At 41.0% G+C, this 20,771-nt stretch overlaps 2 protein-coding genes across 4 annotated transcripts in view; one reads left to right on the top strand and one right to left on the bottom strand.

The window, feature by feature from the left end:
* Positions 1 to 386: 386 nt before the first annotated feature.
* optn (optineurin) lies at positions 387 to 16,825 on the top strand. Of its 3 annotated transcripts, XM_085375427.1 has the most exons (21): positions 387 to 508; positions 2,445 to 2,569; positions 2,687 to 2,895; positions 2,992 to 3,135; positions 3,262 to 3,357; positions 10,542 to 10,809; positions 10,898 to 11,113; positions 11,290 to 11,430; positions 11,537 to 11,744; positions 11,856 to 12,021; positions 12,417 to 12,584; positions 13,178 to 13,294; positions 13,368 to 13,570; positions 13,923 to 14,017; positions 14,307 to 14,420; positions 14,555 to 15,025; positions 15,328 to 15,446; positions 16,140 to 16,253; positions 16,355 to 16,500; positions 16,608 to 16,650; positions 16,742 to 16,825. In XM_085375427.1, exons 2-21 carry the CDS (start codon positions 2,449 to 2,451, stop codon positions 16,823 to 16,825), a joined length of 3,243 nt encoding a protein of 1,080 aa, XP_085231553.1. In that variant the 5' UTR covers positions 387 to 508; positions 2,445 to 2,448. The 3 variants fall into 3 exon arrangements, with proteins under 3 accessions (XP_085231553.1, XP_085231555.1, XP_085231554.1); XM_085375428.1 differs by lacking the exons at positions 387 to 508; positions 2,445 to 2,569; positions 2,687 to 2,895; positions 2,992 to 3,135; positions 3,262 to 3,357 and adding an exon at positions 10,447 to 10,453 and having other exon boundaries at positions 10,537 to 10,809; positions 15,322 to 15,446; XM_085375429.1 differs by lacking the exons at positions 10,542 to 10,809; positions 10,898 to 11,113; positions 11,290 to 11,430; ... (11 more) ...; positions 16,608 to 16,650; positions 16,742 to 16,825 and adding exons at positions 3,644 to 3,737; positions 3,871 to 3,986; positions 4,318 to 4,467; ... (3 more) ...; positions 5,562 to 5,644; positions 6,545 to 7,476 and having other exon boundaries at positions 3,262 to 3,446.
* A 674-nt stretch (positions 16,826 to 17,499) lies between these two features.
* The window catches only part of ucmaa (upper zone of growth plate and cartilage matrix associated a), a 7,310-nt gene continuing 4,038 nt past the window's right edge, over positions 17,500 to 20,771 (bottom strand). The window contains exons 4-5 of the mRNA XM_085376313.1: positions 20,645 to 20,743; positions 17,500 to 17,974 (exon numbers count right to left, since the gene is read on the bottom strand). Coding sequence (XP_085232439.1) covers positions 17,886 to 17,974; positions 20,645 to 20,743 — 188 coding nt within the window. The 3' untranslated portion in view covers positions 17,500 to 17,885. The remainder of the gene's footprint in view (positions 17,975 to 20,644; positions 20,744 to 20,771) is intronic.

Here is a 20,771-nt window from a genome sequence, read left to right as displayed (position 1 = left end):
TTTATTTTTGCAAGAAAGCAAACCAAGAACTAGGCATATATGCATGCTGGTACCAATTTACTGAGATAATCATAGATTCTAAAAAAAAAATTTTAATCCATAAAAATAACCAATAAATTAGTTAAAAATACCTAAAAACAAAAGAAAGTAAATAGCAAGCATAATAATTCAACAAAACATAATAATAATAATAATAATAATAATAATAATAATAATAATAATGAGCTCTTACGCGATTATCACTGATAACGCAAAACGCAGAAAGTTAATTTATTCGATATAAATCAACAAACACAAAAATGCATTGTTTATCAGTACTGCGCCAGTTAATGAGTTTACTTTGAAAGGAACAACCGGAAGCAAATATCGTTTTTTCTGTATCGTCGCTCAACGCCCCTGCTAACTAGAAGAGCAATATTACTCGACATACACAGCCACCTTTGCGATACTGCCTATGTATTGTCAGCGCGAACAGGCAGGCTGTGTTTAGTTCTCGAGTTGCCAGCAGGTGAGTTAAAACCTTTCAACTCGGTTGACGTTTGGTGTGACGCAGTTTGGTTGAGGTTAAAGCTCGTCCGTGTTCGTTTTAAGTTACTGGTAACTTTTTATTGTTTACCAAAAGTCACACTTAGGATAGGCCTATTCCAAGAAAGTGAAAGTAAAACAATACTGAAAGAAGGCCAAAACAAATATAACTATTTTTGGCCGAACTTAGTGTCCTCCAAGCTAGTATTACACGATTATTTTGAACTAGCATGTGAGATTTCCGACTCGTACTTGTAAATTGGCGATCAACGGTGATATCCGCTGTTAAGAGCTTCTAAATGTGATGTTACATCTTATTTAGGCCATTATGTAGTATACCATGGCGTTAGGGCGAAAGGACAACACAGTGTCTCTGTTATTGAAATCAAATTGCCATATCATGTGACTCTTGATGGGATAATTCGCCTCGGCATGCTCCTTCTCGGCTCCCGAAGCACTGAGTCACTGAGTGATGTCAGCAGACATTTTTTTTTAAACATGTCTTACTGGCAACAACAAGCCAAATGAGATTAAACACAAACGTATTCGCAGTTAAAAATGCCGCATTTTTTCATTTTTTATTTTTGGTAAACATTAAAATTAGCTGTTAAATTTACAAAAAAAAAAAAAAAAGATCAACGTTAGTATTTAAGTCAATTTCTTCTTGTGATTGTGATTATTTGAAACCATAAATCCCGAATGTATTAATTATTTTTAAATTAACTTATAGTGCGTAATATATAACATGGGATCATTTTGATTTTATATTATCTGATAAATGTTCTACGTGAGGAATGCAGCATTAAAGCCACTATATGTAGAACTGGAAGTGTGAGCTTCAGTGCCCCCTAGTGGGAACAGCAAACACCAACACTTACCATACAGTCATCTTATTTTAAAAAAAGTGCACCCTTTTTAATTTTATACATCTAAACATTATATCAGAACATAACAAAGAAAATCATCAGGTCCTCATCAGGTTCTAAAATAATTTAAATACAGCCTCATATGAAAAACAGTGTGTGATGTATTAACCTATGTTTAGAGTTATTAATTTAGCTTTAGTTATTCACCTAAAATTAAACCAAAATACCAAAACAGTTTGTGAAGAATCACTTTGTTGCAGAAGAATTTTGGCCCAGTCATCTTTACAATGTTGCTGCAGTTCTTTGACATTTGCAGGTATTTATTCATACGCATCTCTCTGAAAGAACCTCTGCACCATTTCAACAAGGTTAAGGTCTGGACTTTGAGTATAACTGTATATATTATTATCAGTATAACTGATTCTTTACTTTTTAAGTCGTTCTGTTGTAGATGTGCTTCTGTGCTTGGGATCATTGTCCTGTTTCATGACCAGAGTTTTAGCCACGCTTTAGCTGTCAGACAGACGGCCTCACATTTGACTCTACAATATTTTGGCATATAGAGAGAACCCAAATCATCACCCATCCACCACCGTGCTTGATAGTTGCTTTTAGGTGTGTGTGCTGATATGCTGGTGTTTCGGTCACACCAAATTTAGTGTTGTACATTATGGCCAGACATCTTCACTTTGGTCTTGTCTATCCAAAGACAATATACCAGCGAGTAACTGCTGGATAAGGGAAGTAGGTGCGCCCGGAGTAAACCTTTCTCATGTTCCAAGTGAGCAAAGCGACTACCAGTGAGGGTAAAGAATAATATTTATTGACGTATGACCTGGTAGTTTATGCTACTCAGGCAACCAGAGCCAGGAATGTCAGGAAGCAACCACCCTCCAAAGCAATGTGTATAGTGACTGTGCTTTCTTTTTCACATGACTGTAACTGTTTGGCTTTGTTCTCAACCTTCTCTTGATGACTTATTTGTTGCCAGTGTTTCCGATTGTTTAATATACAAATAATATACAAAACATGACAAAACGTCCTTCCTCTCAGCATCATGGCGTCTGGAGGCCCCGTGATGAACGGCGACATCTCTCGCTCTGCCAATCAGCCCGGCACACTGGAGGAAACCCTGCAGCAGATGAACATCCTCATTCAGGAGAACAGAGACCTGAAAGGTGAGAGCAGGGATGACCGAGGATAGAGCAGTTAGGGAGAGGACAAATAGTGAAAAATTGGTGATAGTTGGAATGAGTGAGTTTGTAACACGCGCATTTATTTTAATTCTCTCTCAGAGGCTCTCCGTCAGACCAACCTGACGATGAAAGAGCGCTTTGAAGGTTTGTCTGCGTGGCGGGAAAAACAGAAGGAAGAGCGGGACTTCCTGGAGAGCCGGCTCGAGGAGGCCCGTGGCCGCATGGAAGCACTTACCCTCCAAAACCAGGAGCTGAGCAGGGGGCTGGAGGACACCGGGAAGACCGGAGGAGCTGTGGGAGGAATGCAGGTGAAGCTGATAATATTGCGCATATATTGCACTGCAGATTTATGGACACTTTAGTCATTTCTGCGTTTATGCTATGTAATGTCATCGTCCAATCAGATTGCAGAGCTGGAGGCCCTGCGCGCTCAGGTTGCTCGGCTGCAGGCAGAGAAGAATGACCTGGTGGCCTTGAACTCTGAGCTACAGCTCAAGGCAGAGCACGATTCTCAGGATGATTCGTTTATTGAGATCATCAAAGTGTCGGTGAGGACGGATGAATAGCACAGATCATCATCAAACACTCTTTTTTTTTTTTATATTCAGCCTGATTTTGGTGAAATGACAAACAGGAGGAGAAGCTTGGTGTCTTAGTATTGTTTTTCCTCCCAGGATGGAGGTATCGATGGCGTGAACGAGGCATTGGGAGCAGAGCGCAGCAGACGCCAGGATGCGAGCATGACAGCGTCACGCATGGACAATGAGGAGGTGACGGTTAGCCAGCTGCTGCAGTCCCTGAGGAATGAGGCGGAGAAAAGCGAGAGGCTGCAAGGCGAGCTGCAGGCCTGCACGGCCAGGTACGAGACAGCAACAAAAGGAAACGTTTCTCAGCTGTGAAAGTGCTTTAAATGTTTTTATTCTGAAAATGAAGCAACAGATTTGTAGCAGTCTGCTTATGTCTTTGCTCTATTAAAAAAAACCCAGTCACAGTTCTGTTTCCAGAATATGTTATGGATAATCCGTTTATTATTTAGTTTCACCTATTATCCAACAGAATTCGAAAGCTAGAAGAAAAAAAGTCCAGTGTAGAGGAATTCACCCAGACACCTGAGCCAGAGACCAAAGAGGATTCTGCGAAAAAAGATAAGGTTTGTTTCTTTTTTCATTTTTTTATATATCACAGTAGATCTGTCCTGCTGAAAGCTGCATTATTGGGTAAATCCTTTCCCTTCCTGCGTCGAGTTTGTGACTTTTCGTGTGCGACTGTTGCAAATATTTCAGGCGGCCTCTGAGGTGGAGAATCTGAAGGCTCAGATGATGACACTCTACAAAGAGCTGCAGCAGGCTCAGAGCAAACTGGATGAAGCAGAAGGCATGAAGAAGAACCTGCAGGACAGGTTTGGGCCACACAAACACACTTCGTTAGCTTCATAGCATAAGTGCCTAAGTCATTTGACTAAGTCAATGACTTAGGCACTTATGCTATGAAGCTAACGACTTGCAAATGATTATTTTAACCCTGGAGAACCCATGGGGTCAGAGCCGACCCCATTGGTTTTCTAGGGAAACCATGGGGTCAAATTTGACCCCATGGTTTCTCCAGGGTTAAACTTAAAAACAGAAAAGTGCAGAAAGATAACACCACCTAAACTAAATGCTATACCTCGTTTAACTGATGTTCTGTGTTATTTGATATATGTCTTATTTTTTTGGGGGGGGGGGTTGAAGATGTCGGGAGGTGGAGCAGGATGTGGCAACCCTGAAGGCCCAATTGGTGGAGAAACAGGCCGTTCAAACGGAGAATGACCGACTGAAGCTCCAGCTGAACAGCATGCAGGCCCAGAGCCTGATGGAGCAGAGGAAGACTGCAGAAGAGAAGTCAGAGAAAACACAAGCATACATACACATTAACTGATTGTGTGAGAGTGCAGAAACGTCATATTGTGACACTGATTTTCATCGGGTTGTGTTACTGTACTTTGACTACACAGAGCTTTGTAAAGCAATCGGGTCACTTCACACAAATCGCTAAACACAATTTACTAAACACAGGAACAACCTGGCGCAGCTGAAGGACGCCTACACCAAACTGTTTGAGGACTACACTGAGCTTAAAGACGAGAAACAGAGAAAAGAGGTAACTTTATGTTGTGTTGTGTGGATCGTACTGATTTTCACAAACGTGATGCAGTAAAAAAAAAAAATATTGATGGCATTTAAGAAAAAAAAAATCAGAGATAACTGGCACCTTTACCATCCTGTTTGGTTCTGCAGTCTCATCTGGCGGAGGAGCTGCAGCAGCGGCTGACAGCAGCTGAAGAAGCTCTCGCTATTAAGCAGAAAAAGATCGATGAGATGAAGCAGGACATGTTCCAAAAGGAGAAGGAGCTGGAGACCATATCTGTTTTCCAGGCTCAGGTCAGTGGTTCTTTACGTGTGAGCACTTGAAATATATAATCTAGCATTAAACCCAACAATCAGAAGGCCTCAGCACAACAGGATTGCCTCCACTTTTAATGGTAGTCATCGTGTTTTTGTTTTTTCTGTACTTTCTGCAGGCAGAGATCTACTCCTCCGACTTCCACGCAGAAAGAGCAGCGAGGGAGAAACTCCACGAAGAAAAGGAGCGTCTGGCTGCTCAGCTGGAGTACGTGAAGAAGCAGAACACCCAGCTGCAAGACGAGATGGACTCAATGGGCAGGTGTGCATTCAGAGAGAGGACTGACCTGGTCACGATTTGAGCTTCTTCAGACTAAATGTGTTAATTTCTATTCTTCTTGTGGAGAAAAACTCCTCGTGATTTAATAAAGGATTGAAATTTAAAAGTAGAGTCTGCAGCTCGACTAACTTACAAATTAACAAAGGTTTTGCTGTATAATTCTGTCAAACCCATTTCTATTTACATGACCACAGAAACAAACTGAGTATAATGTCGTGATTCGGCTCATCTGAAGCTTTTTCTTTGTGTGCAGGCGCTCACTGAACGAGATGCAGAGGAGACATTTGTCACAAGGTGGAAACCCACATGGAGGTGGACCATCTTTAGTTGGAAGAGGTACAGCATGTTATAATTTAACCTCTCACACAAACCTTATTCCTGGCTTTCTCTTATATAGCTTACACCGGACTCCCCTCTGACATTTTGATTATTTGGATGTTATTACTGGCTAGAAATACAATTACTCTAATTTACTATCTTTTATACCAAAAAGAGATAGATGGTCTTTTGAAACACATGCCACTATATTTGGATCGAAATATGAGGTGATTAGCCAGCTTGGTTTTTACGGTAATGTTGTGTGATGTTATTTGAATGGTGTTTTTGGCTAGTGAAAAAGCAGTTTAATATAAAATGTAGGCTACTTGCCAAAAATGAAGAAAAAAAACAAAAGTCAAATTCTTTGGGTGTCTTTCATTACAATTGTTCGCCAGACAAGGGAATCCCAGAGTAGCCAGACCCTAATACATTCCCTGCTTAATCTTCTTATAAGTTATATAATGAGCATTACATAATTAGGTGCAACTAAGACTTGAATCTACCAAACGAGACAATGAAGTCATTAAGAAAATATACAATCAGACCTGTTTTTGTTTTTTTTTTTTGTTTTTTTTAACCATAGCTGCCCTTTACTGGATGTTACAGGGAATACACCGACTTTTCATTAATTTTTATTTCCATTGTTTTTGCCTCAGCTCTTGTTTCTTTTTTTTGGGTACTTTTGCTGCTGACAGGAACTGCACAAGATTTTTCTCCGCACAAGTAATGACTTTGCGATTAAGGAACGTTACCTGACCTTTTGCAAAATGATAGTTAGATGCAGCAAAAATCATCCAGTATAGCCAAAACATTCGACTGAATGACCTTTGTGGTGTAATCAGTCTGTCAGAAAATACAAGTGGAACTGGAACAGCCATCCAGCAGGCTAGAGTTGTGATCGGTGTCTCTCACTTTCAGGTACTGACTGGCAGCATCAGGGGAATATCCCTGAGCATGCGTGTCCCAAGTGTAATGAGATCCTTCCAGACCTGGACTCCCTGCAGATCCACATCATGGACTGCATCAACTAGACGTGCGTCACAGCATATAAGCATTCACGGCAACAGCGGCTGCATCATCACCTAATCGGAGTCTTCCTCTGCTTTGTCCTGTACCTCTTCACTCCAAGAGATCCCATATGGGATTAATAAAATTTATTCTCGGGTGGGAACACTTTGCTTTTGGAAGAAGCCAAACTGTGATGTTTGGAAAACATGTAAAAAGAGTATGTTGACTGTATTTTGTTGTACATTTAAAAGTTGCTCACAAACACTCAGAACAGTATAGAAAACATTCTACAGAACACCACCTATCATGCGGCATGCTGTCCGTCACATTGTTGGATTTTTTTTTTTTTTGTAGCTGTGTTGTCTGAAGCAAGCTGAAAATTTTCAGGGGCAAAACAAGTTCAGAGCAAACAAAACAGAAGCTGCATAGACCTTTTGGTAAGATTTTAGTTAAGCACTGACTACTGGTCATAAATATATTAATAAATCAACCAAAGTTGAGCCTTTAAAAGCTGCATCTGTTTACAAGTATTTGGTTGCTGAAGGCTTTCTATATTTTTGAAGGATTCTTTTTCAAATTAAAATGAAATTGCTTCTATATTTTTCCTCACTAAGGATATTTTAGTTCATAATTTGGTGTTTGGTGGTAAAAGCAGCATTCACCATGTAGGCACTTTATGAAAGATATATATTTTATTTTGACTTTGCATATTGTACCTGATAATCAGAATATAATGTATTTAACCTGATCAATTTGTCACTAAAGTGCAGGTAGAATCTGTACTCTGTAGACTGTAAAGACCTTCCTGATTCAAGTTCGGTGAAAGAAAATAAAAGCGTTTGCAAATGTGTTTGCTTTTACTCATGTCTGATGTCACTCTTCATATATTATAAAAATGAAACAAACATTTTAGTTAAATACGATGAAATAAGCCAGAGCTAATGCTGTTATACAAGCACTTCGCATATTACATTACCTTCCTGTTTAAAGATACCCTTTAGGGCTTTTCACATCTTAATCACAGTCGACTGTAAGTATTAAAAATGTTTCAGTATTGACATGACTTCATATGTTTTAAAGTCCCGTGAAATGACATTTTAGGCGACTGGGGTTTCCCTGTATAAATAATACAACAAAATCTACTTCAGTAGTAGCTTATGTTGTTTTTGTTTTTTTACTTCTAGCTCATATTAATATCTAATCAAAGAAATTGCTATCCGAGCAACCACCCATTAATCTTTTTTTCTTTTTTTAAATCAGGCAAGATTTTGGGCACCTACCAGCACTCCGACAACACAACGGGGTCCTTCGTTTAGCGCCAGTTTGGATTTTCTCCCTCGCCCGGCCTGTGTGTGTGAATTACAATGAGGTTTATTGTGTCGTTTTTATTAAATATAACCGAATGACTTGTACATCGCCACGAAAGGCTTTACTTAGGACAGTAGGCGTTATTTTCGAGAGGTTGAATGTGGTCGTAACATCCGGTAAGGTGGTTTTCGGGGTGCTTGAGTGAAGGAAGACGCAAAGTTGCAAAAAGGTAAACTGTCTCATTATCTTTGACTTGGTCATAAATGAATGGAAGCTGTTTGTTTGTGTATACATACATATGCAGAATTATAGTTTTATATTCACTTGGGAAAGCGGCTGTCCATATCTTCAAACATTTATGCTCTTAGTTGCTTTTTACCGGGTTAAGTGTAACCACTTAGTCGTTTCATTTTACATTGTAAGTCAAGCTTAACTTATCTCCACTTTAGGCTGAACCTAGATTTTAATACTTTGGACATCTTTTCGTTTTCACATAGAATGAGTGTTAAAGCTGTTAGCGTCTTTAAAACAACTGGGACAGGATTTTAATTGTGCTCAGTAGCTCACAGTGTTGCACTGTTCTATACTGTGCAGTAAAGTGTAATACACAATTAATTGATTTAATGTATGTACAGGGTTAGTTACTGTTAAGTTACTGCTGCTAAAAGTGATTCTACAAGCTATTAAATTGTGCTTTGTGCTTAGTTTTTGCACAGCACTGCATAGAGTCCTGTGAAAACTGTTTTTCATATCACTGTAGTTTCAATTATTACTTGCATCGTGAAGAGATTGCTCCAACCTCTGCCGGAAAATCTGGAATTCTTTTTTTATGCTAATGTGTCCCCAGCAAGGAGGTAACAGGGTGATATCTCATCAGTGCAGGAAATTGTGTTGGATGTAAAATTATTTTGCCAAGAGCTGGACAAGCTGTGCATCTACACTAGCAGTCAAAGGTTTGGACACACCGTCTCATTTAAGGTTTTTTCTTTATTTTCGTGACTATATACATTGTAGATACTTGCTGAAGGCATCAAAACTATGAATGAACACATGGAATTATGTAGTAAACAAAAATGTGTGAAATAATTGTGACAGACTGGCGACCTGTCCAGGTTTATACCGCCTCTTGCCCTATGACAGCTGGAATAGGCCCCAGCGCCCCCTGCGACCTTGAAAAGGATAAGTGGAAGCGAATGGATGGATGGTGTGAAATAACTCAAAACATGTTTTATATTTTAGATTCTTCAAAATACCTGCCCTTTGTTTTGATTACTGATTTGCACACTCTTGGCATTCTCTTGATTAGCTTCATTTTTGAAATGGTTTTCCATTTCAGGTGATTACCTGAAATGGAAAACTCTTGAAGGACTTCCCAGAGATGCTTAGCACTTGTTGGCCCTTTTGCCTTCACTCTGTGGTCCATCTCATCCCAAACCACATTGACTGGGTTTAGGTCAGGTGACTGTGGAGGCCAGGCCATCTGGTACAGAACTCCATCACTCTCCTTCTTGGTCAAATAGCCCTTATACAGCCTGGAGGTGTGTTTGGGGTCATTGTGCTGTTGAAAAATTAATGATGGTCCAACTAAACCCAAGCCAGATGGGATGGCATGTCGCTGCAGGATGCTGTGGTAGCCATGCTTGTTCAGTGTGCCTTCAGTTTTGAATAAATCCCCAGCAATGTCACCAGCAAACTATTCCCACACCATCACACCTCCTCCTTCATGCTTCATGGTGGGAACCATGCATGTAGAGACCATTTACCTTTTCTGTGTCACACAAAGACACGGCAGGTGGAACCAAAGTTCTCAAATTTGAACTCATCAGACCAAAGCACAGATTTCCACCGGTCTAAACAAATCTCTTCTGCTTGTTGCTTTTCCTTAGTTGTGGTTTCTTAGCAGCTATTTATATTTGATGTCTTCAGTTTATATCTACAATGTAGAAAGTAGTAAAAATAAAGAAAAACCATTAAATGAGAAGCTGTTTTCAAAGTTTTGAGAGAGATAATATATTGGGATAAGCTCACAAAGCCTCTTGTTAAGTCTAAATTCTATATTACTGTATACATAACACAAGCATTATGAAAGATGCAGCATTCGGTTAACTTTAGAAGTTTGTAACCTTGAGAAAGAGGGTCGAAGACAGCATCTAACTTGGAGCATGACACGGCTTGTTTAACTTTGTCTTGTAAAGTCTGTAATCTCCCAGGTGGTCAGCTGGACACCTTGGATACATGAGAAACACGGCTGCTGGAGTGTGTTATCACACTTTCCTGTGTGCTGCTGTGTGGTCTGAACAGTTTCACAATTCAGTCAAGCATTTAAAGAATGTGTTTTCTTGAATGTTTTTTTTCTTTGTGGAAATTACAGCCCACATCTGGGTTTTTATTGTTTTTGTTTTCTGCGGGTCTTTCTTGAGGTTCTGCCAAAGTAATTCCACATATTTGCCTTTCTGTAGGTGACCAGGTGATTTGACATCAACGACACAGTGTAATTCCTTAAAATGGAGAGTAAGTGTCTGATTTAAAGCTCACGAGAATACTGCTTTATCAGTGGGTTAAGACACAAATGAGTGCATGTGCATTTCACTCAGGTGAGGATGATCTGGATATTCTGACTGCGCTGCTGGCTGAGAGCGAGGGTATTGGCGAAGAACAAGAAAGCCAGGAGCAGGCAGACGATCTGGACGGGCTGTTTGATGAGGAAAATGACGAGGAGTACAAAGAGGGCGTCGAGGAGGAAGAGCACAATGTGGACGAGATGTTGGAGCTCTTTGGAGATGTGGATGACATCAAACAAGAGGAGAAGGACAAAGAATCAGAGGGTGATTGTGAGAACCTGAACAAGTCGAAAGAGGATTTACAAGGTTTGTTGATGTACAGTGGAGTTTAGTGGAGCTACATGCTGAGCCTGTGTTGTCAGCTTAATTTTGTTATGCATTTTTTCTTCTTCAGAGGAGTTGAGGCAGATGAAGGAGCAGATGGAGAGGTTGCAGCAGCAGCTGGAGGCCAGCCAGAAAGTCTCAGTCCCGTCAGCCTCTTCAGCCAAGACTTCAGGAAAAAACTCACCAAGTGTCACACCAGTGAGACCCAAACCTGCACCTACCCAGCAACCGGCCTCCAAACTGAGCCAGGCCAGACCAGCCACTAACACACAGAAGACACCAGCAGGTAAAGAAAACAGTGATGCCAACTCCCTCTGTAGTGCTCAAGCACATTGTACTGTGTCTAACCTTCTCTCTGTGCGACTGCAGTAAAGCAGTTTTTCTTGTGTATAGTTTTGTTATAGCTATAACCCTCATGTTTCATGAATTCTTTCTTCTTCTTTTTTTTTTCCATCCTTCCAGCAGCGTCTTCATCCACACCAGCAAGAGCAGGAAGCCTCAAGCTCCAGGAGTCCTCTGAGTTTTCTTCTCAGCTCAGCTTTGCTGACTCATTTAAAAGCAAACCGAGAGTGGCTCACCAACCTAAACCCAGCACATCACCGGGTAAAACTCCAGTTTTTCCTTAAACAAAGTGATTGTGTCGTCACACACATTAGAGTGATGCACGTATGTTCTGTGTCTGAGTTTTTCTTGGCTGTGCTCCCCTCAGAAAGCAGAGGACCACTGGTAGAGATAAAGATCGGCAGCTCCTTCAAGCCCATAGAGAGCACCAGCACAGCCCCTGATGCTCTGCGCTCACCTTCAGCGTCCCATAGCAGACCTGCAGCAGCTGCGTCAGCAGTGCAGCCTAAAGCTCCTTCTTATCCATCTCTTCCCAAAGACGTGGCTCTTGAGAAATATTCAGGACTGCGGCTCAGGTCAGAGCACTGAAGTGATGACAAGTTGTCAGTTGAATTAGGTTTTCTTGTTTTGTTTTTTCCCATTCCTGTGTTTTTAAGTCTTTGGCTCGGTTCTGTTTGTCTCCTCAGAAAACCACGTGTTTCTTCTAGCGAGATGGACCGTAAGATGGCTGACCGCCGTCTGATTCGACTGTCACAGTTACCGGAGCGTATGGCTCGGGAGAAGCTGGAAGACAGCGACTGGGTGACGTTTGCTGTGCTGGTCAATAAAGCCACGCCTCAAAGCAACAGCAGTGTAAGTCAGACCTTGTGGACTTTGTTTGTGCAGCATCAGTGACAGTTTCATAGAAAAATATACAAAAGAAATGAATAAAAACTCTTTGTAAAAGAGTAGTTAAGGATGAGTTTTTCTGGTTTTAATCCAGCCTTTAGGGATGACTTTGAACAGAAGTAGGATTGTTCTGCATATACAGGAGGCAAAGATTTTTTGGTGTTTAATATATTTAAGTTGGAGTTAATTAAACCAAACTATTTCAGTATTGCTTGCATGATGCTAGGATTTGTTTTATTTATTTATTTTTCCCTGTGGAAGTCAAAAACCTTCGTGGTAGCACTAAGAAGATATTTCTATGCGGATGATAAATACATTTATCCTGTAATATTCCTGATTGAGCACTTTCTTCTCTGCAGGGCAAAACCTTTAGCATCTGGAAACTCAATGACCTCCATAACCTGGAAGTGTTTGTGTCTCTGTTTCTGTTTGGTGAAGTTCACAAAGAGCACTGGAAGACTGAGACGGGCACAGTAGTCGGACTCCTCAACCCAAACCCCATGAAGCAGAAAGAAGGATATGACGGGGTGAGCAGAAAGTCTGAAATGAATCTAATGTGGAGTCTGAGGAAAAATTATTTTCTCATTCTCAGTGATTTTGTACTTTAAAATCAGCTTCCAGTAGGAAAGACAGTCTGATATGTTGAATATTGGACACACTTGAGGCCTCCACTTAAATGTTTCTTGAGGGTCTGAGGCTCAAACCTTTTTCTTGCCTTTATGCCTTTAAATGAACATTTACACCTAATGATAAACAGATCCTTAGTCCATCTATTAATGGCACTGTGATATAAAGGTTTGACAATGTTACATTTTACTGCAAAATGTAACTCATATGTCTAAACTTTATCTCATTGGATAAAACGGATACGGGCAAAGTCTAACTTTGAGGACACAATTTGCAATTGAAAAAAGGTGACAAAAGGAAATAATGCACAATAGTCTGCACATTGCATTATTAAAGTATCGTGATTGAAATGATGGTATCGTATCATGGGCTGTCTGGTGAGTCCCACCTCCAGTAGCTAACACCCATCATGTACGTCTGTAGTGTCTGTAGTTTTTGTACTGTAAGCTGATTTCCTTCCCAGAATATAAAACCTTGTGTGGAATGTGTGCAGGTGAGCCTGACGGTGGATCACCCACAGAAGGTGCTGTTGATGGGTGAAGCTCAGGACTACGGTATCTGCAAGGGTGTGAAGAGGAACGGAGAGCCATGCTCGCAGATAGTTAACATGGTTAGTCTGTTCTATCGTGTTTTCTGTACCTAAATGATTATCCTGTTGCCTTAAACTTCCATCTCCTCCACAGTATGAGTGCCCATACTGCCAGTATCATGTCAAGGCCCAGTATAAGAAGATGAGCTCAAAAAGGGCCGAGCTGCAGTCGTCGTTTTCCGGAAGAGCGCCCAGTAAAGTCATGGGGAAGGGGAAGGCAGGTGGCCTGAGAGAGCGGATTTGTCAGGACGGTTTCTACTACGGCGGCGTGTCCTCTGCTGCCTGTGCCGCCTCACTGTGAGTGTGTTTTTTCCTATTGCTAAAGTTCAGGTCAGTCAGACTGTAAGAGGAAGCTCTTTCTACTTTCCCTTTACATCTACAATATAGCAAATGAAGAACAATGCAGTAAAATCAATAAAAACTTGACTCAGCTGTTTCTGTTAGTATCCTCTGCAGCAGTTAGTCATGCAGGCTGTGGTCATAACCCTGTCCAACACAGATTCTGGCTTTAACTGGATTTTCAAATCAATAGTGTGTGCTGAAGTCAGTTTGCGCAAGTTAACTGCCACCCTTACAAAACCAGGAACACAGTGTGGGACTGAAAGCATCCAAGCTGCTGCATTTTCAGTAACAAGCCTGTGTGTTGCAGGACCGCGTCCAAACCAAACAAACCCACCCAGAAAACTCTGGACAAGCTGTTTGTGAGAGGCTCGGCTCAGCTCATCAGTCAAGCCAAGAGGCTCGGTAAGGACTGCTAGATTCTCTCACACTCACAGATTTGAATCATTCCTCATGGAAGTTGATGTTTACAAGCCTGATGTCGTAGGTGACAGATATATAGAATTGCATAGGAGTATTTTTTGCTTCAAACCCTTTTTTCCTTACCCCGACTTTCAGATCTAAAAATTGTTTTCTCCTTTGATTAAAATACTGATGTAGTTTTCAATCCTGTCGGTAATTTTAGGAGAGATCGATGAACAAAGGCAGAAGGGAGTTCCCTATTTCAACTGTTTTTGCTTGTGTGTGTTTGTAGCCATGCAGTCTGGTGAAGTTGCAGGTTGCTCAGATGAATTCAAGAGCCTGATGTCAGTGCCAACACCTGGAGCTTTGCAGCTGAAGAAGCATCTCACGCAGGGCAGCCAGTCAGGTACACAACCTGCAAATCTTTTGCACTTTTTGGCAAGCTAGGTTATATTAAAGACACGTTTGATTACAGTGTTGTGAACTCAGTCATCTGTCTCACACACACACCAACAAAAAAATCTTATTTGGCATCCTCAGTTTCCAAAGAAACATCGGGAGCTCCTCTTCAGTCCATCTCGGCCTCAGACCTGCTGAAGCAGCAGAAACGGAAGCAGCGGGAGCTCCTGGAGAGCCGGCGGAAAAGGGTGGAAGAAGTTCAGAGAAGGTCGCTGCAGAACTCGGGGGGTGCGACAGGCCAAGATTGTTTAATGTCACCAAAAGCTGCTTCTGAAGTCCCCACGGCCTCCCAAAGCCCGGCGGCGCCCCACACTCCGACCCTGGGCCGAGGCTTCTCCAAGGGAGATGATATCCTCTTCTTTGATGCCAGCCCCCCTCCAGCTCCTTCTCCCAGCACCCTCAACCTATCAGCTGCCAAGCTGGCTGCTCTGAAGAAGCTAAGGGCTAAAGACACGGGGCTGGTGAAGGAAGACCCCAACGCTGTGAAGAGGAAGAGGAGTGACAGCAGTGAGATCAATGCCCGAGTAGAGCGGAATCGCACCTCACCCAGTGGTACGCATTTCAGTTTTTTCCAGTGTAATTCATACATCTAGATAGCTATCCTCTTTTTTTAACTTTCTTGTAAAGTTTTAAATTAAAGATAACAATTATTTGTTATTTTAGCAGTACGGTACCTCACAGGATGGCAGGATATTGTTGCCTCTGTACCTTGACTGCATAATGTTATCTTTTTGTTGTTTTTGTTGTTTGTTGTGCTGCCACAGATTCTTGGGAACACAGGTCTTTATCTTTTTATGCTGAAGTAAACTTACCGTTGCCTGTTTTATGGTTCTTTTCTTTGTCTGAAGCCTCAGCTAATGAGGAGGAGGAGCCGGTGCAGAAAAAGAAGCGAGAACAACTCGACTATGTCCAGTCAGAGGAGTTTCAGAAGATCCTGAAAGCCAAATCTCGCCACGGGATTATACTTCAAGCGGTATGACCAGTGACATTTGATGATGCATAGATGCATATGAAAAACCAAATTTAGTGCAAATTTATAAGTTTGCTGGCTTACAAAGAATTGAACTTCCTCTAATTTTTATGGTAGTTTCATTTTAATGGGGAAGAATCAGAACCAAAATGCCAGAAAAAACATGTTAGTTATAGTTATAAGGTCATGGAGTGGCCTCAGCCAGTCTCCAGACTGCAGTCCTGTAGAAAACCTGTGGAGGGAGCTGAAGCTTTGAGAGTTTCTGTAAAGAGGAGTGGGCTAAAATCCCTCCTGAGATGTGTGCAAACCTGGTGACCAAGTATGACAAATGTCTTACTGACATGAGTCATGTTTTGCTTGGGGATTAAATTCATATTTCTCTTAATGATATAAGGTATAAATATGTATGTGATATGGTTGGTTGATAGTGTCTCTCTTCATTAAAATTAAACAAATATAATTCGATTCACTTTTGTCTATACAGGGCCAAATCACAGCAACAATCACCTCAAGACACTTTATATTGTAAGGTAATACATACAGAGGACCCCCCCCCCCCATGAGCGTGCGGCCAGTTAAAAATTAGAAGGTTAATTTCTTTGGAAATGAGCAAGCTTACAAATTCAGCATGGTATCCAATAACCTTTTTTCGCCCCATTGTATATTTCTTAATGAATAGCTCTCTTTCTCTTTCAGGCGGAGTACCAGCTACAAGAGCGCTACTTCAATGTTCTGGTGAAGAAGGAGCAGATGGAGGAGAAGATGAGGAACATCAGAGAGATGAAGTGTCGGGCTGTCACCTGTAAAAAGGTACTGAGCCAGAAGTTGAATTCACCGCTGACCCAGGTGTGCTGTGGTTGTCTATCAGAAGTCACTGAAGTAAACCGTTGTTATTCTTCTGCTGGTTCCAGTGTAGTTACACCTACTTCAAGCCGGCGGATCGTTGTGTAGAGGAGAACCATGATCTGCGGTGGCACGAGGCAATGAAACGCTTCTTTAAATGTCCTTGTGGACAGAGAGCCATTGCTCTGGACAGACTGCCACACAAACACTGCAGGTAAGACAGTGGCTTTCCGACAAGGCCTGGCAGAAACACTGAAATGATGTGTACACTGTAGTGGGACTGTGGGACTCGCCAACTCATTAGTCATTTTGCCTTTTCAGCAACTGCGGTCTGTTTAAATGGGAACGAGATGGGATGTTGAAGGTAAGCTGTCACAGATTACCAATTTAAAAGTTTAAAGCAACATTTGATTGAAACAAAGTAGACTGATCACACACTTGATGTTTCGTTGCAGGAGAAAACTGGCCCTAAGCTTGGTGGAGAGCTCCTCCTGCCTCGAGGAGAGGAGCATGCCAAATTCCTCAACAGCATGAAGTGATTTATTATTGAGGGAGCAACCTATAGACTTTTATGTTTGTAATTTAAGGTTTTACCAGGCTTTCATTAGTATCAGGTCTGTTTTTAAATTTTGACATTATGTAGCTCTTGAGTGTCTGTGGTGATACCAGATGTGCTGCAAATTGGCTGATTAAAGCTGATTAAAGATTTTATATGTACAGACTGTTTTTCCCTACAAGAGAAGAATTTTTGCTCACCTATATTGGCACAGAAACACCCTCTAACACGCTCCATATGTTGGTGCCAGGCGGAGCCAGGTGGCACTTACTCAATTCTTTGAGCCAATCCACATGGCTTTAAAGGTCTGAGGTGGAATCACAGTATAGAGATAAAATAAGCTTTTCTGGGGTTGAAGCTGTGTGATTAGCAAGTGCCAGAGTGCCATGCCACATCATTGTGAGGCTTTTATTTTTGCTCGCTATCCCGTCGCTGCTTGTTTCCCCCCCCTTCTTTCTCTTCACTGAGCACTTTGTGTCTAATATTTCCACTCTGGAATGTGGGATCCATTTCAGGCTGATGATTTCTGCAGCTCACCTCATCTTTTATTCCAAACCGCCTACCTCCCTTTAAGTAAAACTCAAAATACCAGACAGTGGAAGTGTGAGGAAAAGCACATCATTGGAAATTCATCTTTATTTGTCATTGTGACTTGGATATGAAGGACAGTTTGTTGGAAAAATTAAGCTACAACTCTTATCTGGCAAAACCATTTGTGTATAAAAGGTTGGTTTCTTGCCGCTAATACAGCACGTCAGGCTGAAACGACATTATATAGCTTCAATGTACATATAAAAAAACCCAAAAAAGCATGCAAAATTTCTGCCCAACAGTACAAAAGTTGATCCTTACAGTTTAACAATGAAGACATATATTGCACTCTTTAAGTTGTATACAGAAATCAGGTTGAGAAAAAGGTGTAGATTAAAGTGGGACAAATACAGAAACCACTTGCACTCAGAGTCGGGCTGTCACCTTCAGTACGGGGTAAAGGTTGTGGCAGTGAGAGCTGCTGTTGCCCAGCTCTCTGTGATTGAGGATGCTTAGTGGAACCAGTAGTAGCGAGGAGAGAGACCATCGTAATGAAACTCACGCAACTGCTCATTTGTCTCTCTTGACCTCTCATTAACCTCTGTAGATGGAAAAAGAAAGAAAATCATAATTAAGGCAATGCAATAAGCAAGCATATAACAAACTATATGTAAAATATGTTGAAAGCCACTGTGACAGCACAGTATTCATAATCACATTGTATTCCTGCTCTACTGTAGTTTACAAAATAAAAAACGAGTTTGAACTAGCGATTGACACCATAAAACAATAGGGAACATTGTAGCCTGGCATGGGTGTTGTGGAAGGAAAAGACTGATGAAAGGAATACACAACCACTGGGGCAAGAAAATCAGATGCAACAGGTCTGTAGAATTTAGACTGCAAACTGATGCGGAACATGGATATCCTCTCTGAGTCCCAACTCTGACAGAGGGTTCTTCCTATATCATGCTATATAAATAAAACCAAATTGGATTGTTGTCAGGAGAGATATGTAACAGTCATTTGTAAAAGACGATGGCGGCAGAGTCATGGTTTGTGGCTGCATTTTACATGGGGGAACACAATCAATCATAACTGGCCTTCCCAGAGCTCAGACCTTGATAAGGAAGCAGTGTGGGATAATCTTGACAGCAAATGGAACAAGAGGCAGCCAACATCCAAAATACACAGAGCTTTGGAAGATCTTTTAAGATGCCTGGAGAACTATTTCCGAAGACTACTATAAGACGTTACAGGAAAGCTGGCAAAGAGAGTTCAGGTTAAACTAAAGAATAAAGGTGGTCACATTAAATATTGATTTTTAAGCCTGTTAGAATTGTTAGACAAACTGTTTTTACCTTCTATAAAGCGCATTTCCTTTTACACGTTCAATAATTTGTTACACCTGTTTCCTATTTTCTGAGGTGGCTCAAGACTTATCAGAGTACTGTGCAAACTTTTTCCAACATACAATTTTAATGCTATACTTTAATCCTCACTTTTACACCTCATTTTATTTTTGTACTGGCGGGAAGCAGTTCATCAAACAAAACCGATGAGTAGATGCTATCAGGTGGAGGTGACTGTAGTGGGTCATATAAAGAGGAGGTTGTTTCAATCTATCCACTGTCTATTAGCATATACAAAAAGAACTGAAATATTCCATACATAGCCTGAAATGTGACTCTAAAGTATAATGCTTTTCATTATTAGCAGTGCCTTAAATTCTTAGCTAGCTAGGCTAGTGTTAGCAAAGCTGAGTTTTTACAGACCCTATTTACAATGAGGACAAATACTGGTGACTGCTATGCCTTAGCCTCCTAGTAGATGCGCCTATGGTATGAATTTTAAAATTCCTACATTGCTTTTTTCCCAGTTACCACATTCCCAAGATTTTCAGAAAACCTGACCTCTTAAACTCAGCGGAGATTTTTAGTATGCTAGGCGCACCTATGGTATCAATTTGAAACTCCGATGATGGCTTGCTCTCAAGTTATTGCATTAACAAATTTGGGAGTAGACACCGCCCACCCACGACGACTACAACAATACGCTATCAGCTTAATATGGGTGAGGGGTAAAAAACATTTATGCTACCTCTAAGTTGCATTCCTGAGTTAGGCAATTGATTCTTCTTAACTATAATCTCAACTGCTTTCAGAAGCTAACAATAAATCTATCAAAAAGTGAAATTTTATGAAACCCTTGCTGCGAAAAGTAAATCACACTAACTTGATAATAATAACATAATTAACTATAGCTCATCTTTTGCACAGTATAGAGAATTTGTTGGCCCCATAGCAAAGCAATGTATGTGCTCACTTCAGAGTAATTCAGGTATTATTCAAAGTTTGGTATCGCAATATTTCTTCCATTCTTTATGGTTCACCAACTTGATTTTAAATGCAGCATAAAGTGATAAAAATGGACCGAGACATGAAAATACGAATTCTGTGTTGGCATTCGGTTGAGACCTTGTTTATCTTTAGAACTTGTTGACCCAAACCATGCAAACACCGTCTCTCACAAATAAAACCCAGTCCCATCTTTATGGTTAGCAGTTCTTAGTTTAGAAACTGTGAATGCAGCTATATCACAAGTGACAGACGACCACAGGGAAGATTGTCAGCTTGGGATCAACCACAAATAGACACTTTGATTTGGTGTGGAGTCTCAAGCACTGTGCTGTGGTTCAACGGCTCGTGGGTGCCAGAAGATCCAAACTTAATCTTTGTCCCTCAGTGTGGTCTCGACTGAGGCCTCTCATGGTGACTAACATTCAAGTAATTGTCAGTTTCCTGTAAGAGTGAGCTCAAGTTGGCTGTTGCAATATCGCCTATCTTTTCTGTTATAGTGCTTCATTAGGGGTCTCAAAGCAGATTGATGTTTCCATTACTATTTCTGTTAAATCAGTGACAATGATTCATGATTATTTGTTCTTGCATTTTTTTTACTTGTGTTTTGATGATTTCACCTTCAGCACACAGAAACAATGACTTTAAGTAAGCATTTGGTATTTAATTGAAAATTCCTTTCCTGTTTTCATTAGCGCTATAAACAGGATAATAGGAAAATGTTTTCCCCTGCTGTGTATTTCCTAATTTGATGTGCTGTTGTGCAATCTCAGCAAAATGTAGACTTGAGGGAACATATCTAATAGTAGGAGTCATAGAATCGCCAGATGCCGTAACTTAATTTTTGTTTCATGGTGTTAAATCGGAGAGCACAGGAACCTGCTTTAAAGAAACCAGGTTAATTCAGGTCTTACCGTCTCGGTCCTCCTCAACATAGTTCTCATATTCGTTCCTTTGTTCCTCATTGTACTCCCTCCTGCGCTCATCGGCTGCCATTTTCACCCTCTGCTCAGCTGTTGGTGATGGAAAGAGTTATTTGCT

The sequence above is a fragment of the Diplotaxodon limnothrissa genome, linkage group LG17 (genome assembly GCF_057381915.1).
Source record: "Diplotaxodon limnothrissa isolate DT_005_m linkage group LG17, D_limnothrissa_male_GT1.1, whole genome shotgun sequence".
In the NCBI taxonomy this organism is placed as follows: Eukaryota; Metazoa; Chordata; class Actinopteri; order Cichliformes; family Cichlidae; genus Diplotaxodon; species Diplotaxodon limnothrissa.
The sequence above is the reverse complement of the archived record's forward strand: the minus strand, read 5'-3'. Positions and strand labels throughout refer to the sequence as shown.

Excerpts from the sequence above, each read along its gene's own strand:
- optn (XM_085375427.1), top strand. The coding sequence starts at position 2,449 with ATGGCGTCTGGAGGCCCCGTGATGAACGGCGACATCTCTCGCTCTGCC. Across the intron at positions 3,358-10,541 it reads CACGCATGGACAATGAGGAG|GATGATCTGGATATTCTGAC; the intron begins GTGACGGTTAGC and ends CACTCAGGTGAG. Across the intron at positions 13,571-13,922 it reads GCTGCCTGTGCCGCCTCACT|GACCGCGTCCAAACCAAACA; the intron begins GTGAGTGTGTTT and ends TGTGTGTTGCAG.